Source organism: Pezoporus wallicus, unplaced genomic scaffold, assembly GCF_028554395.1.
Source record: "Pezoporus wallicus isolate ANWC-B61680 ecotype Strahan unplaced genomic scaffold, APGP_CSIRO_Pwel_v1 contig_229, whole genome shotgun sequence".
NCBI lineage: Eukaryota > Metazoa > Chordata > Aves > Psittaciformes > Psittacidae > Pezoporus > Pezoporus wallicus.
In genome coordinates this window covers 3342152-3364534 of record NW_026638360.1, presented here as the reverse complement: position 1 = coordinate 3364534, position 22383 = coordinate 3342152, and the positions used below count along the sequence as shown (strand labels likewise).

The window sequence follows — 22383 nt, the reverse complement described above, 5'->3', positions numbered from 1 at the left end:
GTGTGCAACCTCTTCTCTCTGGGGATCTTAGCAAATACTCAGTGCTTTGCAATTCTACCAAACAGCCTACACAGATAGCAGCTCCCCTTAGCTACACTAGGTCTCTAGCTCTCAACCCCTGACTCCACAGAAGAGCAAAGAGAGAACACACGTGACCCTACTTTGTAGCAGTTAGTGCAACATAACCAACAGGTAGGTACAAAATTATTAATTATGACTGGAGATCTCTCAACTGCACTGGCGTTTGTGGGTGATAAGCATGTGTCAAAGTTCACACTGCTAAGACCATTCTTGTAAGGTCAAATGGGCAAGTACATTCATCTCATTACTTTCTAGATTATTTTTTTTTCAGTAATGGTATCCATAAACATCCTGAAAGCTCTCTCCACACTGAAAACCCCACACAACAAAGTTCTGTAACAATAAATTCCAATGTAATATAAGAGGAAGGATCATTGGTATGCTTCTCCAGCCTACTTTTACCTAAAAGTAGACTTTAAAGTCATCTTAATGTTTTTCCCAAAGATTTTCATGAAAATGAATCAGTGCCAAAGACAATGGTTCCCAGCTTCCAGCCTGTGAAGGACCCTGACACTATTTAAAGTCCTTAACTTGAATTTACAGATCCAAATATTTCTTCTAGCAGGAAAAGCACAACTCATCCAGTGTTGCTGGAAGGTTTTGGGACTACTGTCCTGTGGACTAGAGCACATGTGAAGTTCTTCATGTTTTCTATCACAGATCTAGATTACCTAAAGGTAATCCCTGCTAGCACAACAGAATGACTCTTCCTTGTTTCAATGCAGGACAAATTCTCAACACTGCATGCAATTACTTTCAAAATTTCAGAGAATACTGTAGGCACCAGCATAAAGCTCTCTTCACTTTGGTAAAAATAGAAGGGCACACACCATCTGTGCCATCTGTTTAGCAGATCTATCATTTTATACTAGACATACTTGGAAGAAAAACTGACTGACAGCACTCTTAAAACAATTTTTATCCTAACACCTAGCACCACCATCCAGCTTCTTTTGCTGGTGGAAGGAAAAAAAAAAAAAAAAAACACTGCCAACAATGGCATCATTAATAATTTATATCCCCCCCAAAAATAATCCTGGAATTAAAAAGCAAAACCTAACCCACAAAAAACTCTTCTATGGGGAGAAAGAGGGTGCTTTTACGGACGCTTGGAGAGAGCTTAAAAGAACACACATAGTGGTGTAGGAAGAGATGAATGCAATAAGCTCTGCCTACTGAAACAACAAACTATGCAACTCTCCCTCTACTACACACCTGGAAAAGAAAGCTGGAAGAGGATTAGAAGTTACATGCATTAACACACACGAAGGAGGAAAACCATGACACATATTATACCTCACCCCATGCAACTATTCAACTGGCTGCAAAACATAGTTCTTAAAGTTCATATTGGAATGGTTTTGGATGAGGACAGGCACATGAAAAGGGAAATATGAACCCTTATTCCTATACCTTTATTTGTCCCATGGACAATTACAAAGATTCATGGCTTCATAAAACCGTAAGGGTACAAAAGAAACAGTTTTTCACAGTTTTTTAGAATCCCATTGTTTTTGATAGGCTGGTGAAGAAATACAGACTCATTCACCTGCATCATTGAGCCACTTTTCTAGAAGTGGCTTTAACTTGCACATGTTCTTAAAGCTGAGGTTCAAGGCTTCAAAGCGAGAGATGGTAGTTTGGCTGAAGTCATTTCCATAGAGTTTGCCCATAGCGAGCCCAACATCACCCTGTACAAAGAAAGAGAAAAAAGGGATTCACTAACATAGGCACTTCCAAAGCAAAGAATCCTTTCATATTCTTCAGTTCTTTCAGTGACTCCACTGCTGCATGGGATTTCAGTTTCACAGAAACTTGCTCAGTGCTACCAAGATTCATGCTAAAGCAAATAATCATAAAGAAATGTCAAGCTTCAGTCAGTGTAACCATGTAACTCCAGAAAATCCCAAATGCTTTGTCTTCTGAGCATTATCACTGAGTAAAACATTCCACTGAATATTAATGTGTAAATTTTTTCTTAGTTGTTTAAAATAAGTGAATGCCAAGCTCTCTTCAGGAGCAGATTTAATTATCTACATACTTCACACCGAAAATGAAAAGTTCAAATAAGCAGAAGTGCAGTGAATTCATGTTCTCAAATTAGTAGAAAACACTCCTGAAAAGATGTCTGCAAACATATGTCACATTTAAATAGATGCAAAAATATTATCTGAACTTTTAATATCTTCTGAGGTTCAAAACAAACTTGTCCTCACAGATACACATTTCAAAGTGGACAAGGAGTTGAACCATTTCAAATAATGATTAAGTTAGTCTTCACTATCACTACCCATCTGTCAAAAAACTATACAGGAGATTTATAGACAGATGATCATCTCTTTAAATTTGTTATTGGTCTTCAAAACTCTGTTTAGCTAGCTATCAGACATTCTGCTTATCCTGATGTATACATACACACATTTATGTAGCTTACACTTGGAAAATCTTGTTTAAAAAAAAAAATTAAAAAAAAAAATCAATCAATTCTTTATTGTGGCCATTAAAAACATCATCATGTTTTCTTGTTTTGCTTTAAAGCTGGAAGGTCCTGCCCTTTTTAAAAAAGGATAATTATTTAAGTATGCTATTTGGTCTAAAGTAGTTTAATTTAGATTTTTATTTTTTAACACAAAAAAGTATGAAAATTCTAGAAGAGACTGAAAAGCTTGAGTATAATCCATGGAGTTTAATTGCAAATGGGTTAGTTGGATTGTGTGTAAAGCTTACTTTCTTTCCTTTTAGGTCAGATCCACAACCACAGCTTGATACAAATATACTAACAGCATGCAGAGTGGCCACATACAAGTGAGGAAGAAAACAGTCTTTGGTAACCTTAGTAAATTGTGCAGGTTGTGTAAAGAAAACAATTTCCTTCCTAGAAGAGGAGCAGAACAATTAGTTTGTATGCCCTTCAACCACAGGAAACACATGGGAAATCGCATGTGCATTTTAAAACTCACAGAGCATTCCAAGAGAAGTAACATGGATGCTTTACTGGGTTTATGAAGAAGAAAACCTGGCTACATAAACCATTTTAGAGATAAACTGATTTATGTCTCGGCAGGAAAGAGTTATGAAATGTGCTCCAGTCCCCCAACTAAATTTAATTCTGGTATTTATGCTGTTCTTACTAACATCTGCTGTCTGATTTAAAATGGACAGTTAACCATTTCTTTGTCAATAGTTTTCAGTGCCAAAAGGTGGCAGCATTTAAGCTGTAATCAAAGGAACTTACATATTGGGGTGAGAATTTTATAAATTGGGGTGGGTGACTGAAAGGATGGATGAGACAGTGGATGAAGGCACTGTATACGTATCTGATCTACTCTGTAGGTTGAATGAAGCTTTGGTACTGAACTGAAACTGGTTATAAGCTACATTACTGTTTTGTGTACTGGTCTGTCAAGAAGCTCAGACAGACTAGCAGAGGTAGTAACATCTTTAAAGGAATAAAACTAACATAGTCTAAAATGTTTGCTCACACAGCCTGAATCTGTACTGACCAATCAGTCACATACCTGCAATAACTCTAAGGTGCAGTATGCTCATTGTGTCTCTATGTCAAACATGGAAAGCAATTAAACAAAAGGATTTAAATCCATCACCCATTTTTCAGGGTGGGAGAAGAGACAGAACTGCAGAAATTCAAAATCTGTTACATTGTTCACAAGACAGAACGTAGTAAGTTATTAGTTTGCAATGCAAACTAAATCTCACAATTATTTTTGAAAGGCAGGGGTGGCATGAGTCTGAGAATGCTTACAGTACCACTGGAAATAAAATTCTTTTATCCTCTGAAAGGCAATCTATTTATTCACCTATAAAAAAATCAAAGTAATAGGGGTCTCTAATTATCATCCAATTACACAATTAGGTAGAAATTATTTGAACTGCCTAATTATACACATACAAACTCAGCAGGACAGGAATGCTCAAATGCAATTTTCTCAAGATTCCATTTTTTTTTTTAAGCTCAAAAGTTAATACTGAAATGTAAGCCTGAACATTTGTGTTCATTTTTCCTCACCATGAAAATTCATAACAGAGTCAATAAAGTAGGGTTAACCCATAATCTAAAAGTCTAGTTGAGCTTTTATAATCATCTCACAGCAAGGCAGATTAAACATAACTAAAGATCTACATGAACCTTCTCAGTCAGGCTATAGGGAAACTATTGTATTTTACTCTATTCTGCTCTTGCTCTATTCTAGCCTTTGTGTGTGTCCATCACTTGTACTTCTGTGCCTCCCTCTACTGGAAAGAAGGGAGGGAAGGAGGCACACATACCAGCAACTCCATTTTACTAAGAACATTCTGTTCTTGAGTTATAATTAAGATGTTACCAGGAACTGGTGACTTTAGCACATACTTTCAGCTAGAGTAGACTTACTTATTCTAGAGAAAAAAATCACATATGCTGGATTGACTGCTCTGAGCTCAGACTTTTAAATACCTACTTTGATTTTTGTAAGCTACTTCTTATAGCAAAAAACACGCCTATGCTTACCAAAAACTCATGCCAAAATTAATTGTTTACCTGGACAGATATTTTAATTTGGGGGGGGGGGGGGGGGGGGAATAATTCTGATATTAATAAGAAAGGACTCCTGGATCCAAGCAGCATTTCCCTTCAACAGACTAACAGGACATATAAATTCACTTTGTACTTTTAATTGTATTTCTCATTCAACCATTTTCACAACATTCAAGATTACTTTTCTCCTGCTCTGTGGATATTTCTGAGCTTTTAAACAAACCAAAACAAACCGCAACTCCAGTTCACCTCTGTAAGGAGCAAACTTTAAAGGTCACAGTCCTGTCAGGTTTTGTTTAGGAACCTTAGCAAAAGCATTAAATACAGAAATCATTGATGTTTAATAGAAAAATGAGCTGGAGAATTAAAAGCCCTCTTACATCCAAAGCAACTGCACAGTTGTGATATACTTTTTAAACACACAGAGCTGTTAATTGTGCTGTATGATTTCTGGAACTTTGTACTTCTGAAGACAGCTTTAAAGTGCTTTGCTCCATTCATTTTGCATCCTATAGAATGAATAGTGCACATGCAATGACACCTGGCACTGGTAAATACACGTACCTGCTGGGAAAATGGCTATGCTTTAAAACCAATAGGGAAGAAGATGGATGTATGGCTTTTTCTCTTATTTCTTAGAAAACCCCTACACAAAAGCCAGAGCATAACCGTATTTAAGAAGGTTCTCCTAGGAAAAGGTGGAATTGTAGGCTTCCCTCCAGACTTGAAAGATGAGACCTCACATTCCACCCTGGCAGGGACTAAGTTACACAGTCTCACCTGAGTGAATCCAAGTTTGATCCGTCTTTGTTTGAAAGTCTTGGCAAACTGCTCAAGCTCCTCAAGGTCACTGGGCTCCTCCAAGCTGGGAGTGTCAATTCGCTTTGGTGTTGACTGGCTCTGTGGAAGTGGCTGAATGGGGGTCGCTGCTATTGTGCGTGTTGGGGTTGCTGGCTATTAAGATAGCAAGGAAAAGATGAAAATCAGACTTAAAAGAATAATCAGCAAAAATTCAATTAAAAAAAAAAAAGATGAGATTTCTGTGAGAAAGATCAATGAATTTGACATTTCAAGCAATCTGAAAGTTCCTACAATTTATTTAGATTCCTCTCAAGAATGAGCAATCACAATCCAGAAAACTGTATTAATATGACAGCCTTTTAAGAGCTCTGTCAGCATCAATTAAAGAAGAGACGCTCAATGCAGCAGATAACCAACAACTTTTGCTTGCTGCAGAAGCTGCTCAAAAGAAAGGCTGAATGCTCTTACTTAATATAGTTCTATTATTTACAGACAACTTGGCATTCATCCCCTTTTAATCATTTAAAAATTTAATTTGCTGCTTGTGTAAAGTGGCAGATTGTCATCAGCCCAAAAGATTCAAGTTTCCTATTTAGTCTTGGAACAGGGAGCACATACAAGGTGCAGCAAAGATGGCAAGTTTCTTTGAATGCCATCTCTTGTGACCGACCCATCTCTTCCAGTAAGAAAAAACTACGTCTATCTCTAGCCCTTCTGTGGATATTTGCAACAGTAAGGATGAATGTACTGGTGATACAAGAAAGTAAGTAAAGGTAACCTGCATAAAATAATTCCTTTTAGGTTACATTTTGTTTCTATACAAAAGGCTAATTTTCCAGTAAGTCCACATGAGGTTCACTACTCCTGAACATGGGCTGAACAGTGTATTTTACTATGCAACAATAATAAGAATCTGAAAAAAAAAAAAATGAGCATCACAGAAAATATTTGCATGTGGACAAAATAATATCTGGCATTGCACAGTTCAGGCTTTATGTGCAACAGGAACATCAGAAATGCATTTTGAGTGCCTAACTCTAACTTCTTCCATGCCATAGAGGAAATGAGATGCAGAGACAAATCATTTACTCTAGTAAAATTCTACTCAGTTCAGCTGTGGCTCTTAAGCAAAGGTGACTTCATGCTTTTATGTGCTATGCCCAGTTCTGAGACTACAGACTCCTTCAGGGCAAATAAGAACAGCGTCAAGTCTACGCATTATTACAGTACTATGCAAAGTCTATGCAAGGGTCCAGAAATGGCTGTTCTAAAAGAAATGGCCTACATATAGCTTAAGTCTTTACACTGATCCTTATGTTGTTTTTCTTCTGGATTAATACAGTATTTTGCAGTGCACAGCAGATGACTGAGGGAGGTCAGGATCTATAATTCCGTTTCTTCAGAAATAATATGATCATGTATGATCTTTCTAGGATTGCAGATATATGTGTCACACTATAAATATTTTTACTATTTTTTAATTCATATTAAACATAGTGGGTAATTACTGCAATATGTCTTTACTGACTTCACCCCCTTTAGACAATTTTTTTTCTCTTTGCAGTTTTGATACTTTTTTTAATCCAAGTGTAATCTTTAGTAGGGAGTCATGCTGTTAATTGAGGTATGAACTACAGAGGTGATACAAATTCCATTTTCCACATGGTGCATGAAAAATACTATAGGTAGTATAATAGAAAATGTAGTTTTCTAAGACGTTGATAGACTCAGGCATTTTATTACAGACTAAAAAATTCTTACATGTAACCAAGTTGGCAGGAAAATACCATACATGGTATTTGCAAAACAGCATGCAGTCACGTAACTAAACTGCACAGTAAAACCCAGAGTGAAGCAAAACTAAATTTGCAGGCACATGCAACATTAAAATTGCTTTTCTTGCAGTCTGAAAGCTTAATTACAGAGCTTTAATATTTTAACATTAAAATCTAGCAGAACATTTTAATGTATTTTTAACAATCTCCTCACTTTCACAGAAAGTAACTATTAAGACTGGCAATGACTTAGCAATAATAGCAAAACAACTGGGCTACTACAAAGACAGATTACCACTGAAATTTCTAGAAAGAAAGATACTTGTCAGTAATCCTCTTTATGGGCTTTTTAGGTAGCCCACTCCTTCCTCTTCTGAATTTCACAAATTTGTAGATTTTTCAAAAAAGTCTTACAAGAAATCAAATGATGCTCTAGAGCCATTAACTCAAGGTATCAATCATAGAAATTTTCAGCTAAAAGTAAAAATTTAGAACCTTAAATGCATGAAAAGAGGCACATTAGGGTGGACACTACTAAAACAGAAAAAAACCCAGAAGTCACTGATACTTCAGTTCAACACTGAATCAATCTGGCAAGACAAACACTGTTACAGCTGCAATACCTACTCTAGTAACTATTACAAAGGGTCCATTCATTTGCAATAGTTAAATCACCTCAAAGCAACTTATAAACTGTAGAAATAAGCCTGACCTGCGAGGCAAGGGTGATGCTTGGCTGAGACTGCAGGAGGTTGGCTTGGCTTTGCTGAGGTAGTTGCGTTAAAAGATTCTGCGCTTGCAGGAGACCTGGAAAAAGAAAAGGGTGGGTTGGATTTGTCATTTTAAAAGACTAAAACATTAAATGAGATAAAACAAGGCTCTTGCCAAATAATGGAAAGTTACAAAAATTTGAGATGCCTTCATTTCATCCCTGCACGGACTTCAGACTTTGGACTTTTCTGTCCAAAATCCCTTGGCATTTATGGAAGGGTAAAAAAGAAGTCTGCACCGGTCTCTCCTGCAGAAAGAGTTTGCAATGATCTATGTTATCCCAGTTCTGTGTTCAGGAATCATTTATTGCTTCTTGCAGCTTACAGATTCGGGGTAAACCTCTTCCTGTCACGAACAGTTGACCAAGGATTTGGGAGCCATGTAAAAATAAACAACTGAACACTAATCAGATCATATCCAATAACCAAATGCTAATCAAAACCACAAATTTGGCTCCTTGATCACCCTTCTTCCTCTCCATATTACTCCATGCAACCTGCCTAACAAGAAGGCAACTTTCCCTGGCAAATGTAAGCAGATGAACACACCAGGAGACCAAATAAGCCAGAAAACCACTTCCTGGCTGAAATAAAGAAGAAATCTTTTGGAAATGTAATCAGAACTTAAAGCTTAGGTAAGATACTGAACACTGCTTAAACTGGATAAATAGAATAAACATTATACTGAATGTATGAAAACCTGTGCTATTATGGAAAAGTGACAACATTAAAGAAGAGTTGGGACTGATGCAACCATCAATTGCTGTTGTTCTAAAAATAAATTCTCTTACAGTCCACTATTTGTATGGCTTATTAAATTTCTCAGGAAAATTGAGATATAAGCTTGCATCTATATATTTTAACCATAAGCTATCTGATTAATTTTAATTCAAAAAATTAGAATTTATATATTTTTAAGGTGTAAGGATCTTGACAAAAATATACCTAGTTAGTCAAGTCCCTCAATTTTATTGTTTAAAATATTACTGGTATTCTTTAGGTAACTCCTGGCTATGACTATCAACTTCCCCTTATTAATTTAAGAACCTGACTAATTAAACATATGTTTAGTAGACATCTTCAATATACCAAGGTCCTAAAACCAGGAGAGAATGATGGCACAACAACAGATGGACACTACAGGCACTAAGAGGACAGAACACCGACTAAGTTAAATTCTGTAATTTGAATTTGGCTCATCAGCTGGCTGATTAACCAAAGCACACCACTTGCAAGCTACCTCTTAGCAGAACACGGGTAGGAGACACCAGAATTTAAGACTTGATAAATACCAAGTGAGAAACCGGATCTTTTACATGAGGTTAAGGCCATAGGAGACATGAAAAGAGAGACTACCAGGGACAGGAAGAAGAAAATGTATCCTTAATGAGCGATACACAACTACAGAATTGTCATCTGACAGTAATATTACTATTCTTTTTTTAAACAAACTGTTAAACATGTATTTTAAATAGAATGCATTGCTATCAAATATCAAGATCCACAGAATAAAGCCAGATGTTCATGCAAGTATAGACATCTATGTAAATTTGCTTTGCATCACATAATCAACATGTTCCATCTGTGTTTTTGAAAAGCCACAGCGAGGGAAGGGAGCAGCTTAAGGAACTCTGAAGACAGCTCCCTACTACACAGTGCTTTTTACAACACAAATATTTGTTCACTTGAAAGGTGACTTCAGCTGCCCCAATCTAAATATTAATTAGTGAATAATCATCCCCATATGAAGAGGTTTTGACCTTCATTTAATGACAGTGAATTTTAACTGATAACTTGAAATGGAAAGGGGCAACCCATTACACTGATCTTATGACTGTAATCAGAGTGACTAGGACTGTCCTTTCGGGATTTTTTGTCCTCAAAGAAATCCCAGAGGGTGTTTTTCTGGCAATAACACTTTTGCTGGAGAACACAAGATGACTACATTTTTCCTCAGTTTATTCTCCCTCTGAAGTAATTAGCACTGAGGGACAGTATAAAATATTCTGAATGTGTTTAACCTGCTCAGTTTTTACATCAATTTATCCCATTTAAGAGATACTGATACAAGGTTTCTCAGGCAAAAACTGAAGAAGAAGTTAGGTCAACCTGCAGCTGACTGAAGTAATAATCAGGTCATGGGGAGGTGAACTGTTTCAGCAAAGCATCCATCTCTTCCATGGGCTTACAATCTTCCCAGACACTTTTCGTGCACGTGCTTTGGACTGCTGTCGGCTTCCGTGCAGTTCTGTTCTTCACAAACATGACTTGCCTAACCTTCATCTTTGGGGCGCTTTTTTCTGAGAAGAAACTACTGGTCCCCACTTCCACTCAGGAAAACTTCAGTGACTTAACTTATAGGGCACATAGCACAGCCTTTCAAATACAGTTTAAGTCCAAAACTGCACCTTTTCGGCAACTGCTGAGATACTGGTGTTTCGCACTTTGCTGTTTCCTTAGGAACTTCACACTGCCATCAATACTGTTTAACAGTACTGGTAAGAATTAATGGGTATTAATATAATATATAAATATATCTTTCTAATAAATATACCTTTATAATAAATATATATCTTTATAACCAATAAGGCTGATGGGACAAAATACACTTTCAGGGAGTTTGTGGATAATACTAAATAGAGGGAAAATGGTCAATAAACCAGAAGTCAGGGTCTAGAGAGATTATACAAATGGAAACTCATGAAGGTCAGTGCAGGAAAATGCAACATCATGGATAGGGACTGGAATAAGCCTGTATAGCAAAACAGGGTGGACACTAGGTGGCTAGAAAGCAGTTTCACAGAAAATAGACCTGGGTGTCCTGGAGGTCAAGTAAGATGAGCATGAGCCAGCAGTGTGTCCTTACAATAAGGACAGTCAACAACCATGTCCTGGGCTCTATTCACAGGAGTGCAACCAGCACGTCAAGGGTTGCAATTCTTGCCCTCTGTTTGGCACTAGCAAGACTGCATCTAGAGTACTTTGTTCAGCGTTTGGTTTCTGTGTACAAGACACAATGATATCCTGGATATTGTACATTCAACGCCCACGAAGGTGGCTAACAGGCTAGAACAACCATATAAGGAACAGGTAGGTAAGCTGGGCTGTTCAGCCTTATGAAAAAAAATTAGGTTAGATCCTATTTCTGTCCTCAGAGACAGAAATGGGCTCTTTTTGAGGGTGCACAGTACTGAGATGCAAGAGATGAGTTGGAACATGTCTACTACAAGTAGACATAAGGAAACTTTTCTATTTTATTTTAGTCATGAGAGTGGTCAGCTATTGGGGTAGATACCTGAAGAAGCTGCAGAATATCCATACTTGGTGATGTTCAAAGTCAACTGGCCAAGGCCCTAAGCACTCTGCTGTAATTGGACCTGCTTCAAGAAATACTACATGACCTCTACAAGTCCCTTCCAACCTACGTTTCTTTTTAAACTTGTATACTTACATTTACAGAGGTAGTATTTCTAGCCCTGTCCTTTGGGTTCTAAGAGTCCAGTAGTAGCACTGCACTAAATATGCCACATGTATCACCTATATGATGCTCCAAAAGAATGGAGGAAATAAGGATTTATGCAAAGGTATGGTGCTTCAGATGTTTTGGAGGTTTGGTTGGGGTTTTTTAGTAGTTAAAGTAAATGCATCTACCATCATCCAGGACTTTCTGTAATGTCTACAAGAGTATTTTTTTGGTCCGAGGCAAAAAACTTCTCCTGCCAGCCAACAGACTAATCTGGAATTTATTTCTTACTGAAATTAAACAAAAGATAAAACAACCATTCAAATGAAGATTTTTTTTCAGCATAATTTTTAAAAAGTTGCCCCAGAAGCATAATACATAATTCATTCCTATCTGATCCCCCAAAAGAGTAATTTTTATTTATATATATATATATATTTTTTAATCTAAAAAGAACTTGGCTGCTTATTCTTTGCCAAAGCTGTTCATCTTCTCACAGACATATCCTGGAAGTTAGCTTGCAAGACAAAGCCATTAAAATGTCATAATTCGAGGAACTGGAAACGACTCAAAGGAAAGAAGGAAGGGTGTCATACCACATGTTACATACAGTGCTATGTGTATTAACTTTGTTTATCATTGTTGATGCAAAGAACCTTCTGGGCACTTTGGTGTACTCTATTTTATCAAATCCAGATCTTCCAAAATGGGGACTCACAGTTGGAATTATACTAGGATCCAACACAAGAGAGAAAGTACTAACTTATACATTCCCACAAATCTGTTCCACCAAGATGTTAAGCTGCTGCTGCACTTTTTGCTGCATCCAGGTACCCTTTAAGATAGCTCAGGAACATGACGCAAATGTGCTGAAGCTGCTGCACTGTGGTTTTGCAGAGTATCGTTTCAATGATCCATGCAAAGGTGCTGCCACACTACTTCAATTAAAAGTCAGCACTTTTACTCACTGATGCTGTTCAGATGGTTAGAAGCAAAGACTCAATTTCAAAGAGGACAGGAAACATTAGAGGGATTTAATTCAGATCTTGGTAATGAGTATATTTGTAGCACATGGGGAAAAGTTAACATTTAAATTACTTCTCCCAAGTTCTTCCTTATTCCACTTCAAGCTCTCCCCTCTTATGTGCAGACTCGGGTACATTTCATTCAACTGCTGTGTCAGCAAATACGTTGTCATCAAGGGTCTCTTAATGACAATGAAATCCTGGGTCTCCTCATCTGCATATTGAGGAGACCTAAGCACCTTCACCTGGTTCACAGAGCATATTATTAACAAAACGAGAAAGAGTCCTGTAAGGGCAGTACATGTGCACAATTTCAGATGAGATGAATGCTTGTCCATTACAAATTTGACGCATCTGAGAAGAAATACAGGAAACTTCAGGCATCTTCCTCCATCTTGACACTGGGTGAGGAAGCTGCACTCTGATTTATGGTACCAGAGGCCAGCAGGGTAGGTACTGATGTTTAACATTCATTATTTAATTTTAAAAATGTGTTTGATTGTGTTTTTTTCAATGATACAAGTGAAGTCTCAAAGTCTGTTGGACAAGCATGAAAGAAAAGAACAGCACTGGATTTGGCCTGCCATCATCTTCCTGGGTATTTTTACAATAAAATCATAAACAAGGTTTTTAATAATAAACAGGAATAAACTGAGAATAGGTAGGCCGAGTTTCAATGTTTAAAGCTACTTAGCAGCTTATCTTCCACATTTGCCTTTTTGGATACTTTCTTTATAAGTACTGATTCCAAATTTCCTTTCCAATGATACATTCTTTTCTCATGTCTTAACTTCTATTTGCAAGATTAATTTAAATGAAATGAAGCACGATTTCCCCTCTCCATTCAGATTTTACCGATGTGATTTTTATTGGCAATATCTTCTGAGTAGGAAGGCAAATGGTCATTTGATGAGGGTAATACTTTTAAGAAACAGCTATAATTGTAAGTAAAGGATGTTGAATTGATTATTCTACAGACAGACCTATTAGATAGGAGAACAGATAAAAGATGTATAAACACTGTACAAGGTGCTACATTCCTGCCTGTGACCTTAGCAATAATAAGCGGACAAGAATTGCTCTGAATAAGAAATTGCTCCAAATTTCTATTTCCATTCAATCTTCTGCATATCTGCTGAGTCTTGAAACAATTCCTTCAGTTATGATGATACCCGTTACCAAACGTGAAAAACAGGAACTTCACAATTTGTTTCATCTCAGCCAGAGAATAACCAGAAATCATGTGGAAAAGATGACTACACCAGACATATGACAGTGCATTTAAAGGGAGAATTTCACATATGCTGCTGTGAGCTATGCGTGCTGAAGAAAGATAGCAGAATAACATCCTCATTGTTGATTAGTATTTTAGGTGTTGAATTTTCTAAATTTTTTTTCAGAAGTTACATCTAAGCCATGACATTCAACCCCTTCCAAGAATCTCAATATGATTGCTGATGATTGCATTACTCTGCACACCACCACCTCTTCAAGTAAAAGAAGCTTCTCTCTACCTAATGTTTACATTTTTTATACAATCTTGCTTAGAGATAACATTCTTCATTTCCCTCAACTAATCTCTGTATTAAAAACTGTATTTCTCATTTATGTGACTGGAACGTACAAAATACGTAGTCTGTAAAGCAGTCGATTTCTTCCAGAACAGATAATGCATAAATAAACCTGAATTTTCATTAGTTATTAAATGCATACATATATATATATAAAGCCATATACAGTACCAATGAGGCAGCAAAAAAACCCTGAATGCCACTGGTTTTAAAGAAAGCTCTATGCTACTTTGTTAAAAAATATTATTTTATGAAGTTGACTAATGTACAAGTAGGACTAAAAGGACAAGAAAAATATGGAAAAGCCAGCTGCAACAGCAAACAACAAAATAAAAATACACACTTTCTCAATCTTTCTTGTAAATAATAACATGCTGTTTGAGATCTTCTAACAATAGCCATGAAATACTGCACAAAGCCATACCAAAAAGTGATATAAGAGATATTATGACACACATGTTGCTTTATCATTGAGTGCTCATGAAGAAAATTGGATCCATTCAAGCATTTCAGTTTGGAAGACTGTCACACACTAATGACCTATGGTCAGAATATAAATCTTCCAACATTTTTGAGCTATTCAGTTGTCCAGGCTGCACATTACCAGTAAAAAATGGTGTTTCTACACACACTGCATCACTGACGACAGCAACATGCAGGTCTTAAACTGCAGTGAAGAAATCATTTTCAGAGACGGTCCTTCAAAAAGGTACTATGAAAACCTCTCTAGTAGTTATTCTACTTCAACAGATTTTTTTTAAAGAAAACAAATAGTTTTCCTTCTTTTCTATAATGAAGGAAATTAATTTTGAGAAATTAATATAATTGCTTCTGTTAGTTTCCTTTTTTGTGAACCATCTTCAGAGATATTTTAGAAAAGTTAGCTGAAAAATGTAGGTGTTTTTTAGAAAACCTGTAAGCTTTTCAAAACAATGGGTTTTTTTTTTTGTTGCTGTTTCCTTAAAAAAAGAAAAAGAAAACTGCCTATTTTAAAGAATCCTTGAACTAAATTTTGCTTAAGTTTGAATTCTTCTAGAAGAATATGTCAGGCTTGTAAGTTCTGCTTCTTTTTAAGAAATCAGTACATCACTAAATGCTTCCATAAATAGCCTTTTAGCTACTTTTTACCAGTGCTGGTATAAAAGCTCTCCTAAATCAAGTCCTATTTAAAAAAAAAAACGTTAATTTTGACTAACACTTTATCCAAATGTGAGGGCATTCAGACAGTATGAGGGATTCAGCACAATGGAAAGCCAGTTCTATCCAATTCATAGTATGTAAGAAGGAATGATGCATGAAAAAAAAAATCAAAAGAAAACGAAGTGCAAAGAGCTGCTTTATAGGACAGCCAGACTCTGGAGGACTCTTCAAGCATAACAGGAGCTGCCTTCTGAGTAAGCATCTCTGGATTACCAGATCTGAACAACTGAGTTCATACAGAAAAGAAAGGGGGGGAGGAAGACCCATTTTTGTATGTCAGTGTAAGAGACCATGGTTAAACGCAGTTTTCTGTGGACATCAACAAATGGGGTGCAATCAGTACTCTGATTTATTGCAACATGAATGCATTAGTACTTAAGAGAAAAGTTACTATACAACATCTTAACTGGCTGGGCACAATACCACCTACCACTGCCTTGGTTTGCCTTTAGCATGTAAGCCATACCCAGTTTACCACCAGAATAATATTTCCAGGAGGAATTAAAAAATAAAAATAAAAATCAAGCCTTCTAGCTCTTTTCTCAAGGTGCAATTATTATTTCAGTTCATGACAAAATTCACTATACCCTCCTTAGGCTTAAGGACTTTAGCGGTCTCCCACAAGGACTCTTGACTTTGTCATCTTTTTCCAGCATGTCCTGGTTTTGGCTGGCATAGTTATTTTTCTTCCTAGTAGCTGGTAATAGTGCTGTGTTTTGGCTTTAGTCTGGGAATAATGTTGATGCTTTAGTTGTTGCTAAGCAGTGCTTACACCAAGTCAAGGACTTTTCAGATTCTCCCCCCACCCCACCAGTGAGTAGGCTGGAGGACGCAAGAAGCTGGGAGGGGGCATAGCCAGGACAGCTGACCTAAACTGGCCAAAGTGATATCTCATACCATGTGACATAATGCTCAGTATATAAACTAGGAGCAAAGCCAACTAGGGGCAAAGCCGACTAGGGACTGCTGCCCAGGAACTGGCTGGGTACCAGTCAGCAGGTGGTAAGCAATTGCACTGTGCATCACCTGTTTTGTATATTCTGATTTTTTTATTGTCACCATCATCATCATGCCTTCTGGTTCTGTCCTATTTAACTGTCTTTATCTCAACCCGCAAATTTTACTTCTTCCCCCCTCCCTCCTCACAAATCCTCTCCTGCATCCCACAGCAGTCACGGGAAGTGATCAAGTGGCTGTGTGGTGTTTAGCTACCTGCCAGGTTAAACCACGGGACAGTCTTAGCATTTTGCCTCTAACACCCAGAAAGGAGGTGTCCCTTTCAAGTCTCCTAATCGCAATACTGTTATTTCTTCTAGGGAATATCAACAGTTAGTGAAGGTTTCACCTTCTCTAAAAAGCTATGCACGATTTTCTTTCCTGGCAAGGCCCACTTACCCTGCTGCCCCTGCGGTGTTTGAGAGATGATGAACTGTGCTGGCTGCAAGTTGGTTGTTGGATGCACCAACACAAACTGTTGCAGGTTGAGATTCTGTTGCTGAAGCTGCTGCAAGTGCTGCAAATCCTTAAGGAAACAGGGGAAGGGGGGAGGAAGAAATGGGGGGGGGGGGGACGGGGGGGGGACGGACAAAAAAGGAAAAAAAAAAAAAAAGAAAAGGGAAAAGAGAGAACTGTGTGTTAGACATTTAAGTCAGCCATGACTCCCAGTGTAACTAGATTTCCTATCAACCAGTTATATTCTAACACTTAAAGATAAATGTGGATGTCCAACACAGCAGTCTTGCTACCTGCTACTGAATATCCTTTACACTGACAATTTGAGTTTCTCTGTCCTTTGTAAAACCAAACAAAAATTGTGTACCAAATAACTCAGCAAAGTATTTCCAGCACTGTTCTGCTTTAACAAAAAAGAAAATTAGTCCCTCTCTCCCCACCCCAAATGCAGTAGGTTTCAAATACTTTTGAATTATCAGCACCCACATTTTTCAGACTTACTTTCTGAGGATACAACTTTGCTACAAAATTCACTGTTGACAAATCAAGCATATTAGGTGGGAGCTATTTTATTTATAACAACAATAATCTGCAATTACCATTCTAATCAGCAACAGGAAAGCAAAAAATTACAGCTTCCTAGCTTGCACTTTTCAGTCCAAATTTCAGAAAGTAGCTAACATAAATAGCAAATAAATATATTTTATTAGTTTTTCATCAAATTACAATAAGCTTAATAAACATGGTTACAATTAAAGATTAAAAGGGATAATTGAAAGCACTGCACTACTGTAGAACCCCATTTTTATGTATGTAAACCATTCAGAACTATTAATTCTCTATAATCAAATGCTGGTCTCAACATAAACACTAATCTTTGAAAAATGCTAATCTTCCTTTCATCTTCTTCACACACAACAATAACAAGAGTAACTGAAATTTGAAAATGGAAGCACAACATGAAGCTGGCCAACATAACAGAGGTAATCTATGAAAACTATCTATTTACTTGTGTAGAATCTTTCTACCTTTCTGGAAAGAAACTGTTTCAAAATACCCACCAAGCAGATGGATAAAAGCCTGGGATATTGCCCAAACATAGAATTTCCCATTAAACAAACCAAACGAACCAAACAAAAAAACCTCCCAAAACTCTTAATTCTGATGAGTTACTCAGATACTGGGGTACCCGTCTGCAGGCAGATGCCCTTTTCCGGGTCTGTGTCAGAAAATGTTAACATTGCCAGTTTGCCCCTAAACAGTGCTCAGTCTTGCTGCCTGAATGGAGCTGCTAGTTTTAACATACTTGATAAGCCACACTAAGACCTGCTTCTTAAGACCCGTAAAGCCACCCGCACACATTTTGACTGATGCAGGTTACTGAGCACTCAAACAAGCTGCTCAGACAGCAGATGTGAAAGGCCATTAACTGCCAGTGATGGAAAGTCAAGACAGACTGACAAGAATAACTTTTTATTTACACAATACAATAATTTGCAGAATACAGTTATCTGACTATGGCCTTACATGATTTTTAAACTGTTAAACTAAGACTTCAAAGGTGCAACAATCTCCTGCTGGGGAAGAGAGGTCAGGAGTATCAGTGGGTAGAAAGGAAGACTAGGGAGGGGAAAAAAAAAAAAGTGAATTGATTTACGAGACCACACACAGGAATTGTAAGAAAATGACTACTTAACCTGCATTACGAAGACACTGGCCATCAATCACTTAGGCAACTTGGTCATGGTAAGTCAAAAGCATGCAATGTAGCAGTATGGTAGACAGACAACAGATGGGCTGACCAAGCAATGCTCTTTAAGAAATGAAAACTAAGAGAATGGTAATATTCAAAAAGTGCCTGCCAGCAGAACAGAGTGGTTTTGAAGTTGATGGTATTGTTTGCTTTCAGAAAATTTGAGAAGTACTGCAACCATTCCTATGAAATCAAGGCAATTTTCCTTCCAAAATAAAGAGATATAACTACTCCAGTTTTTACCCAAGAACTCCATATTTCTTCTGTTTTCGTACTATGAAGTTAGATCAGTCAGAACTGTTACTAGAAATTCTTATTTCTTCAGTCCAAACCACAACAGAACAGTAGAACACTTATTTCCAATGTTCTACTGGCTACCTTTTCAGATTGAGCAGACCCTCCAACACAGAGGGACTCCTACTGAAATGGATGCAAGGACTAGATGCAGAGGAAGAAACAAAAATAGAAAGAGTAGGGCAAGCTGACTAAGGCTGTGAACACTGGGTGGAATTAAAATAAATGGAGACTGAAGGATTCAAATAGAGGTAGATAAGCAAAAAAGTAGAAATACAAAAGGAAGAGTTGGACAGAAATTTTTTAAGGAAAAGCTGGGGACAGAAAGACAGGTTTTCTGTCTGGACTCCCCCACCAAAAGCAAACAACCAAACACACACACACACAGAGATGATCATGTAGATCTCAGATGATGTGAGGAAGTACCACAGTAGATGGAGTTATATAACAAAAAGAATACAAAGAAACAGTGGCAGTGTGTTTCTGAGATCAAAAGAAAAGAGCTTTCTGTTTAAAACTATAGTATTCACAAAACAGGGTACTCAGCTAAGATACGACAGCTGTTATCATCAGGCTCTTACACTTTAATAGAAAAAACTGTTTTTTAAATTGAGGCCTCGGGGATAACTGGTATAAAGCAATCTTATTCTGCGCATCTACATTGGTAAATGGTATGTTGGCTGAGTCTTATTTAAATACAGAAATATAATTCCATAGCACAGAATGGAAAAAGATACCTCCAAGGCTAATCACTCTTAAATAGCCCCTCAAATTAATTTGAAAGCCAACTTTATTTCTACCTTGGGAAAGTTCTATTATTTAATTGTCACATTACAATAAATCTCCCAATAGCAACCATGCAAACAAACCTGACACTGTTTCCCTATACCAATCTTCTCAATGGCAAAAATCTGTCTACTAGCACAAGCACGTAGAAAGAGACGGAAAGACTTTTCAGGAAACATGCACTTCTTCTAGTGCTACCTAACAATTTAGAAAGATCAAAAGCTCCTATCTTGGCAGAATAATCTGTCAAGTGATGCATCTTGACATGAGGAAGTATCTTGGTTTGTTTTTTAAAGTCATCTGAAGTTCTAAATTCATTAGGGGCTATAGCAATAGGACAAGGGGTGATGGGTTTAAACTTAAACAGAAGACATTCAGGTTAGATATAAGGAAGAAGTTCTTTAAGGGTGGTGAGGCACTGGAACAGGTTGCCCAAGGAAGTGGTAAATGCTCCATACTTGGCCCTGTTCAAGGCCAGGTTGGACAGAGCCTTGGGCAACAGAGTCTAGTGCGAGGCATCCCTTCCCATGGCAGGGTGGTCAGAACTAGATAATCTTAAGGTCCTTTCCAAGCCCAACAATTCTATGATTATCTCTAGCTACGACTTCAGAACTTAAGCATCTTTGACACTGAAGTCTACATCATATAAACACCGATCATGGATCCTGAAAAAAGTAACTTTTACAAAGAACTCCAAAACTTGTTTAAACTGTTTAGTGTCAATTTAGCAACAGCCCAACAGCAACACTAACCTCTTACCACACTGCTGCAGCTGATAACCTGACATTAACTGAGTGCAAATGAAAGACATGATGCTTCTGCAACTAGTTAATTAAATAGAGTAACCCCCCTGCTGCAGAAGCCTGCCAATCAATCAATTATTCAAAAATCATCAATTAAAACAAACATGCAGCTGTGTAATCAGCTATATGTTTACAATACCAATGCAAACAAAGCTGAGCAGTACTTGTAAATGGTTGTCAAGACCAAAAAGTATGGTTTCATTCATCTACAAATGTACAGATTTCTACAGGGTATCTTAATTTATATCCAACATCGGCACATATCCTTGCCTCTAAATTGGAGAGACATCAATTTGATAGATGGACCACTTGGTGGATAAAGACCTGGCTGGATGGCTGCACACGAAGAGTTGTGGTCAATGGCTCACTGTCCAGCTGGAGACCAGTAACGAGTGGTGTCCCTCAGGGATTGGTGTTGGGACCAGTCTTATTCAACATTTTTGTTGGCGACATGGACAATGGGATTGAGTCTGCCCTCAGCAAGTTTGCCGATGACACCAAGCTGTGTGGTTCGGTTGATACGCTGGAGGGAAGGAATGCCACCCAGAGGGACCTCGACATGCTTGTGAGGTGGGCCGATGCCAACCTTACCAGCGAAGTTTAACCATGCCAAGTGCAAGGTCCTACACCTTGGTCGGAGCAATCCCAGGCACAGCTACAGGCTGGGCAGAGAAGAGATTCAGAGCCAGCTCTGCGGAGGACTTGGGGGTGTTGGTCAATAAGAAACTTAACATGAGCCGGCTTTAGTGTGTGCTTGCAGCCCAGAAAGCCAACCGTATCCTGGGCTGCATCCAAAGGAGCATGACCAGCAGGTCAAAGGAGGTGATCCTGCCCCTCTACTCTGCTCTCGTGAGACCTCAACTTGGAATATTGTGTGCAGTTCTGGTGTCCTCAACATAAAAAGGACAGGGAACTGTTGGAACAAGTCCAGAGAAGGGCCACGAGGATGATCAGGGGACTGTGGGGCAGCTCCCATATGAAGACAGGCTGAGAAAGTTGGGGCTGTTTGGCCTGGAGAAGAGAAGGCTGCGCAGAGACCTCATAGCAGCCTTCCAGTATCTCAAGGGGGCTTACAAGGATGCTGGGGATGGACTCTTCATTAAGGACTGTAGTGATAGGACAAGGGGTAACAGGTTCAAACTCAAACAGGGGAAGTTGAGACTGGATATAAGGAGTAAGTTCTTTACTGTAAGCATGGTGAGGCACTGGAATGGGTTGCCCTGGTAAGTTGTGAATGCTCCACCCCTGGCGCCTTGGGTGACATAGTTTAGTGTGAGGCGTCCCTGCCCATGGCAGGGGGGGTTGGAACTAGATGATCTTAAGGTCCTTTCCAACCCTAACTATTCTATGATTCTATATTATGCCTTGTATTTTCATCATAAGAAGCTAACAAGATTCAACCAAGCTACATTTATATATCAAAATAAACCTATCCTAAAATAAATTAATTGTAAAGCCAAGCATTTACATAGTGAGGAATGCCAGAAAACAAGCAAAACTTTACTTTTTAACCCCTGTGTTACAAATACACATTGCATGTACTTGTATAAGTGGGAACTACATGATCACATGCCATTTTTCACAGAACCTTTAGCTCATTCACATGCACAAACCAGACAATACGCACTTCAGAAGCTCCTACTTGACAGCACATGCCTGATCTTTTCAACTCTTCTCAAACACTTTTCTGAAGATTCTTTAAGTTCTGGAGAAAACCCCAGTATGAAATCAGTAATTCTAAGCACTTCATGCATTTTCATAGCTTCCCACTGAAGTGGAAGAGCAGGATTAACCACATCTTGCACATGCACAAAACTATCCACTAATGCCTGTGGATCACTTACATTTAGGTTGACTCACATAATATCAAATGGGAACCCTGTGACAGATGCACAGAGAGATGCTAGAAGCTAATGACAAGGACATTTCCAATTCTTTTCTTGAAATATGCCTGTATTACTGGCTAGAGACAAAGACTCAAGAAAATTAAGAGGTAATCGTGGGAGTTATGAGCTTCCTTGAACTCTACATTCTTGAATCATCTCCAGATCATGACAATAGAGTGGGATACTTTG

The 22383-nt window shown here is 38.0% G+C and overlaps 1 protein-coding gene across 6 annotated transcripts in view; it reads right to left on the bottom strand.

Annotated features, from left to right (window-relative positions):
• Positions 1-22383, bottom strand: part of POU2F1 (POU class 2 homeobox 1) — a 101518-nt gene that overhangs the window by 7852 nt on the left and 71283 nt on the right. For 4 of the 6 annotated variants that reach the window (XM_057410532.1, XM_057410533.1, XM_057410534.1 and 1 more), the window contains 4 exons: positions 16616-16742; positions 7904-7998; positions 5396-5569; positions 1631-1772 (listed from right to left, as the gene is read on the bottom strand). In XM_057410532.1, coding sequence (XP_057266515.1) covers positions 1631-1772; positions 5396-5569; positions 7904-7998; positions 16616-16742 — 538 coding nt within the window. The remainder of the gene's footprint in view (positions 1-1630; positions 1773-5395; positions 5570-7903; positions 7999-16615; positions 16743-22383) is intronic. The other 2 variants (XM_057410535.1, XM_057410531.1) reach the window with 1 other exon arrangement.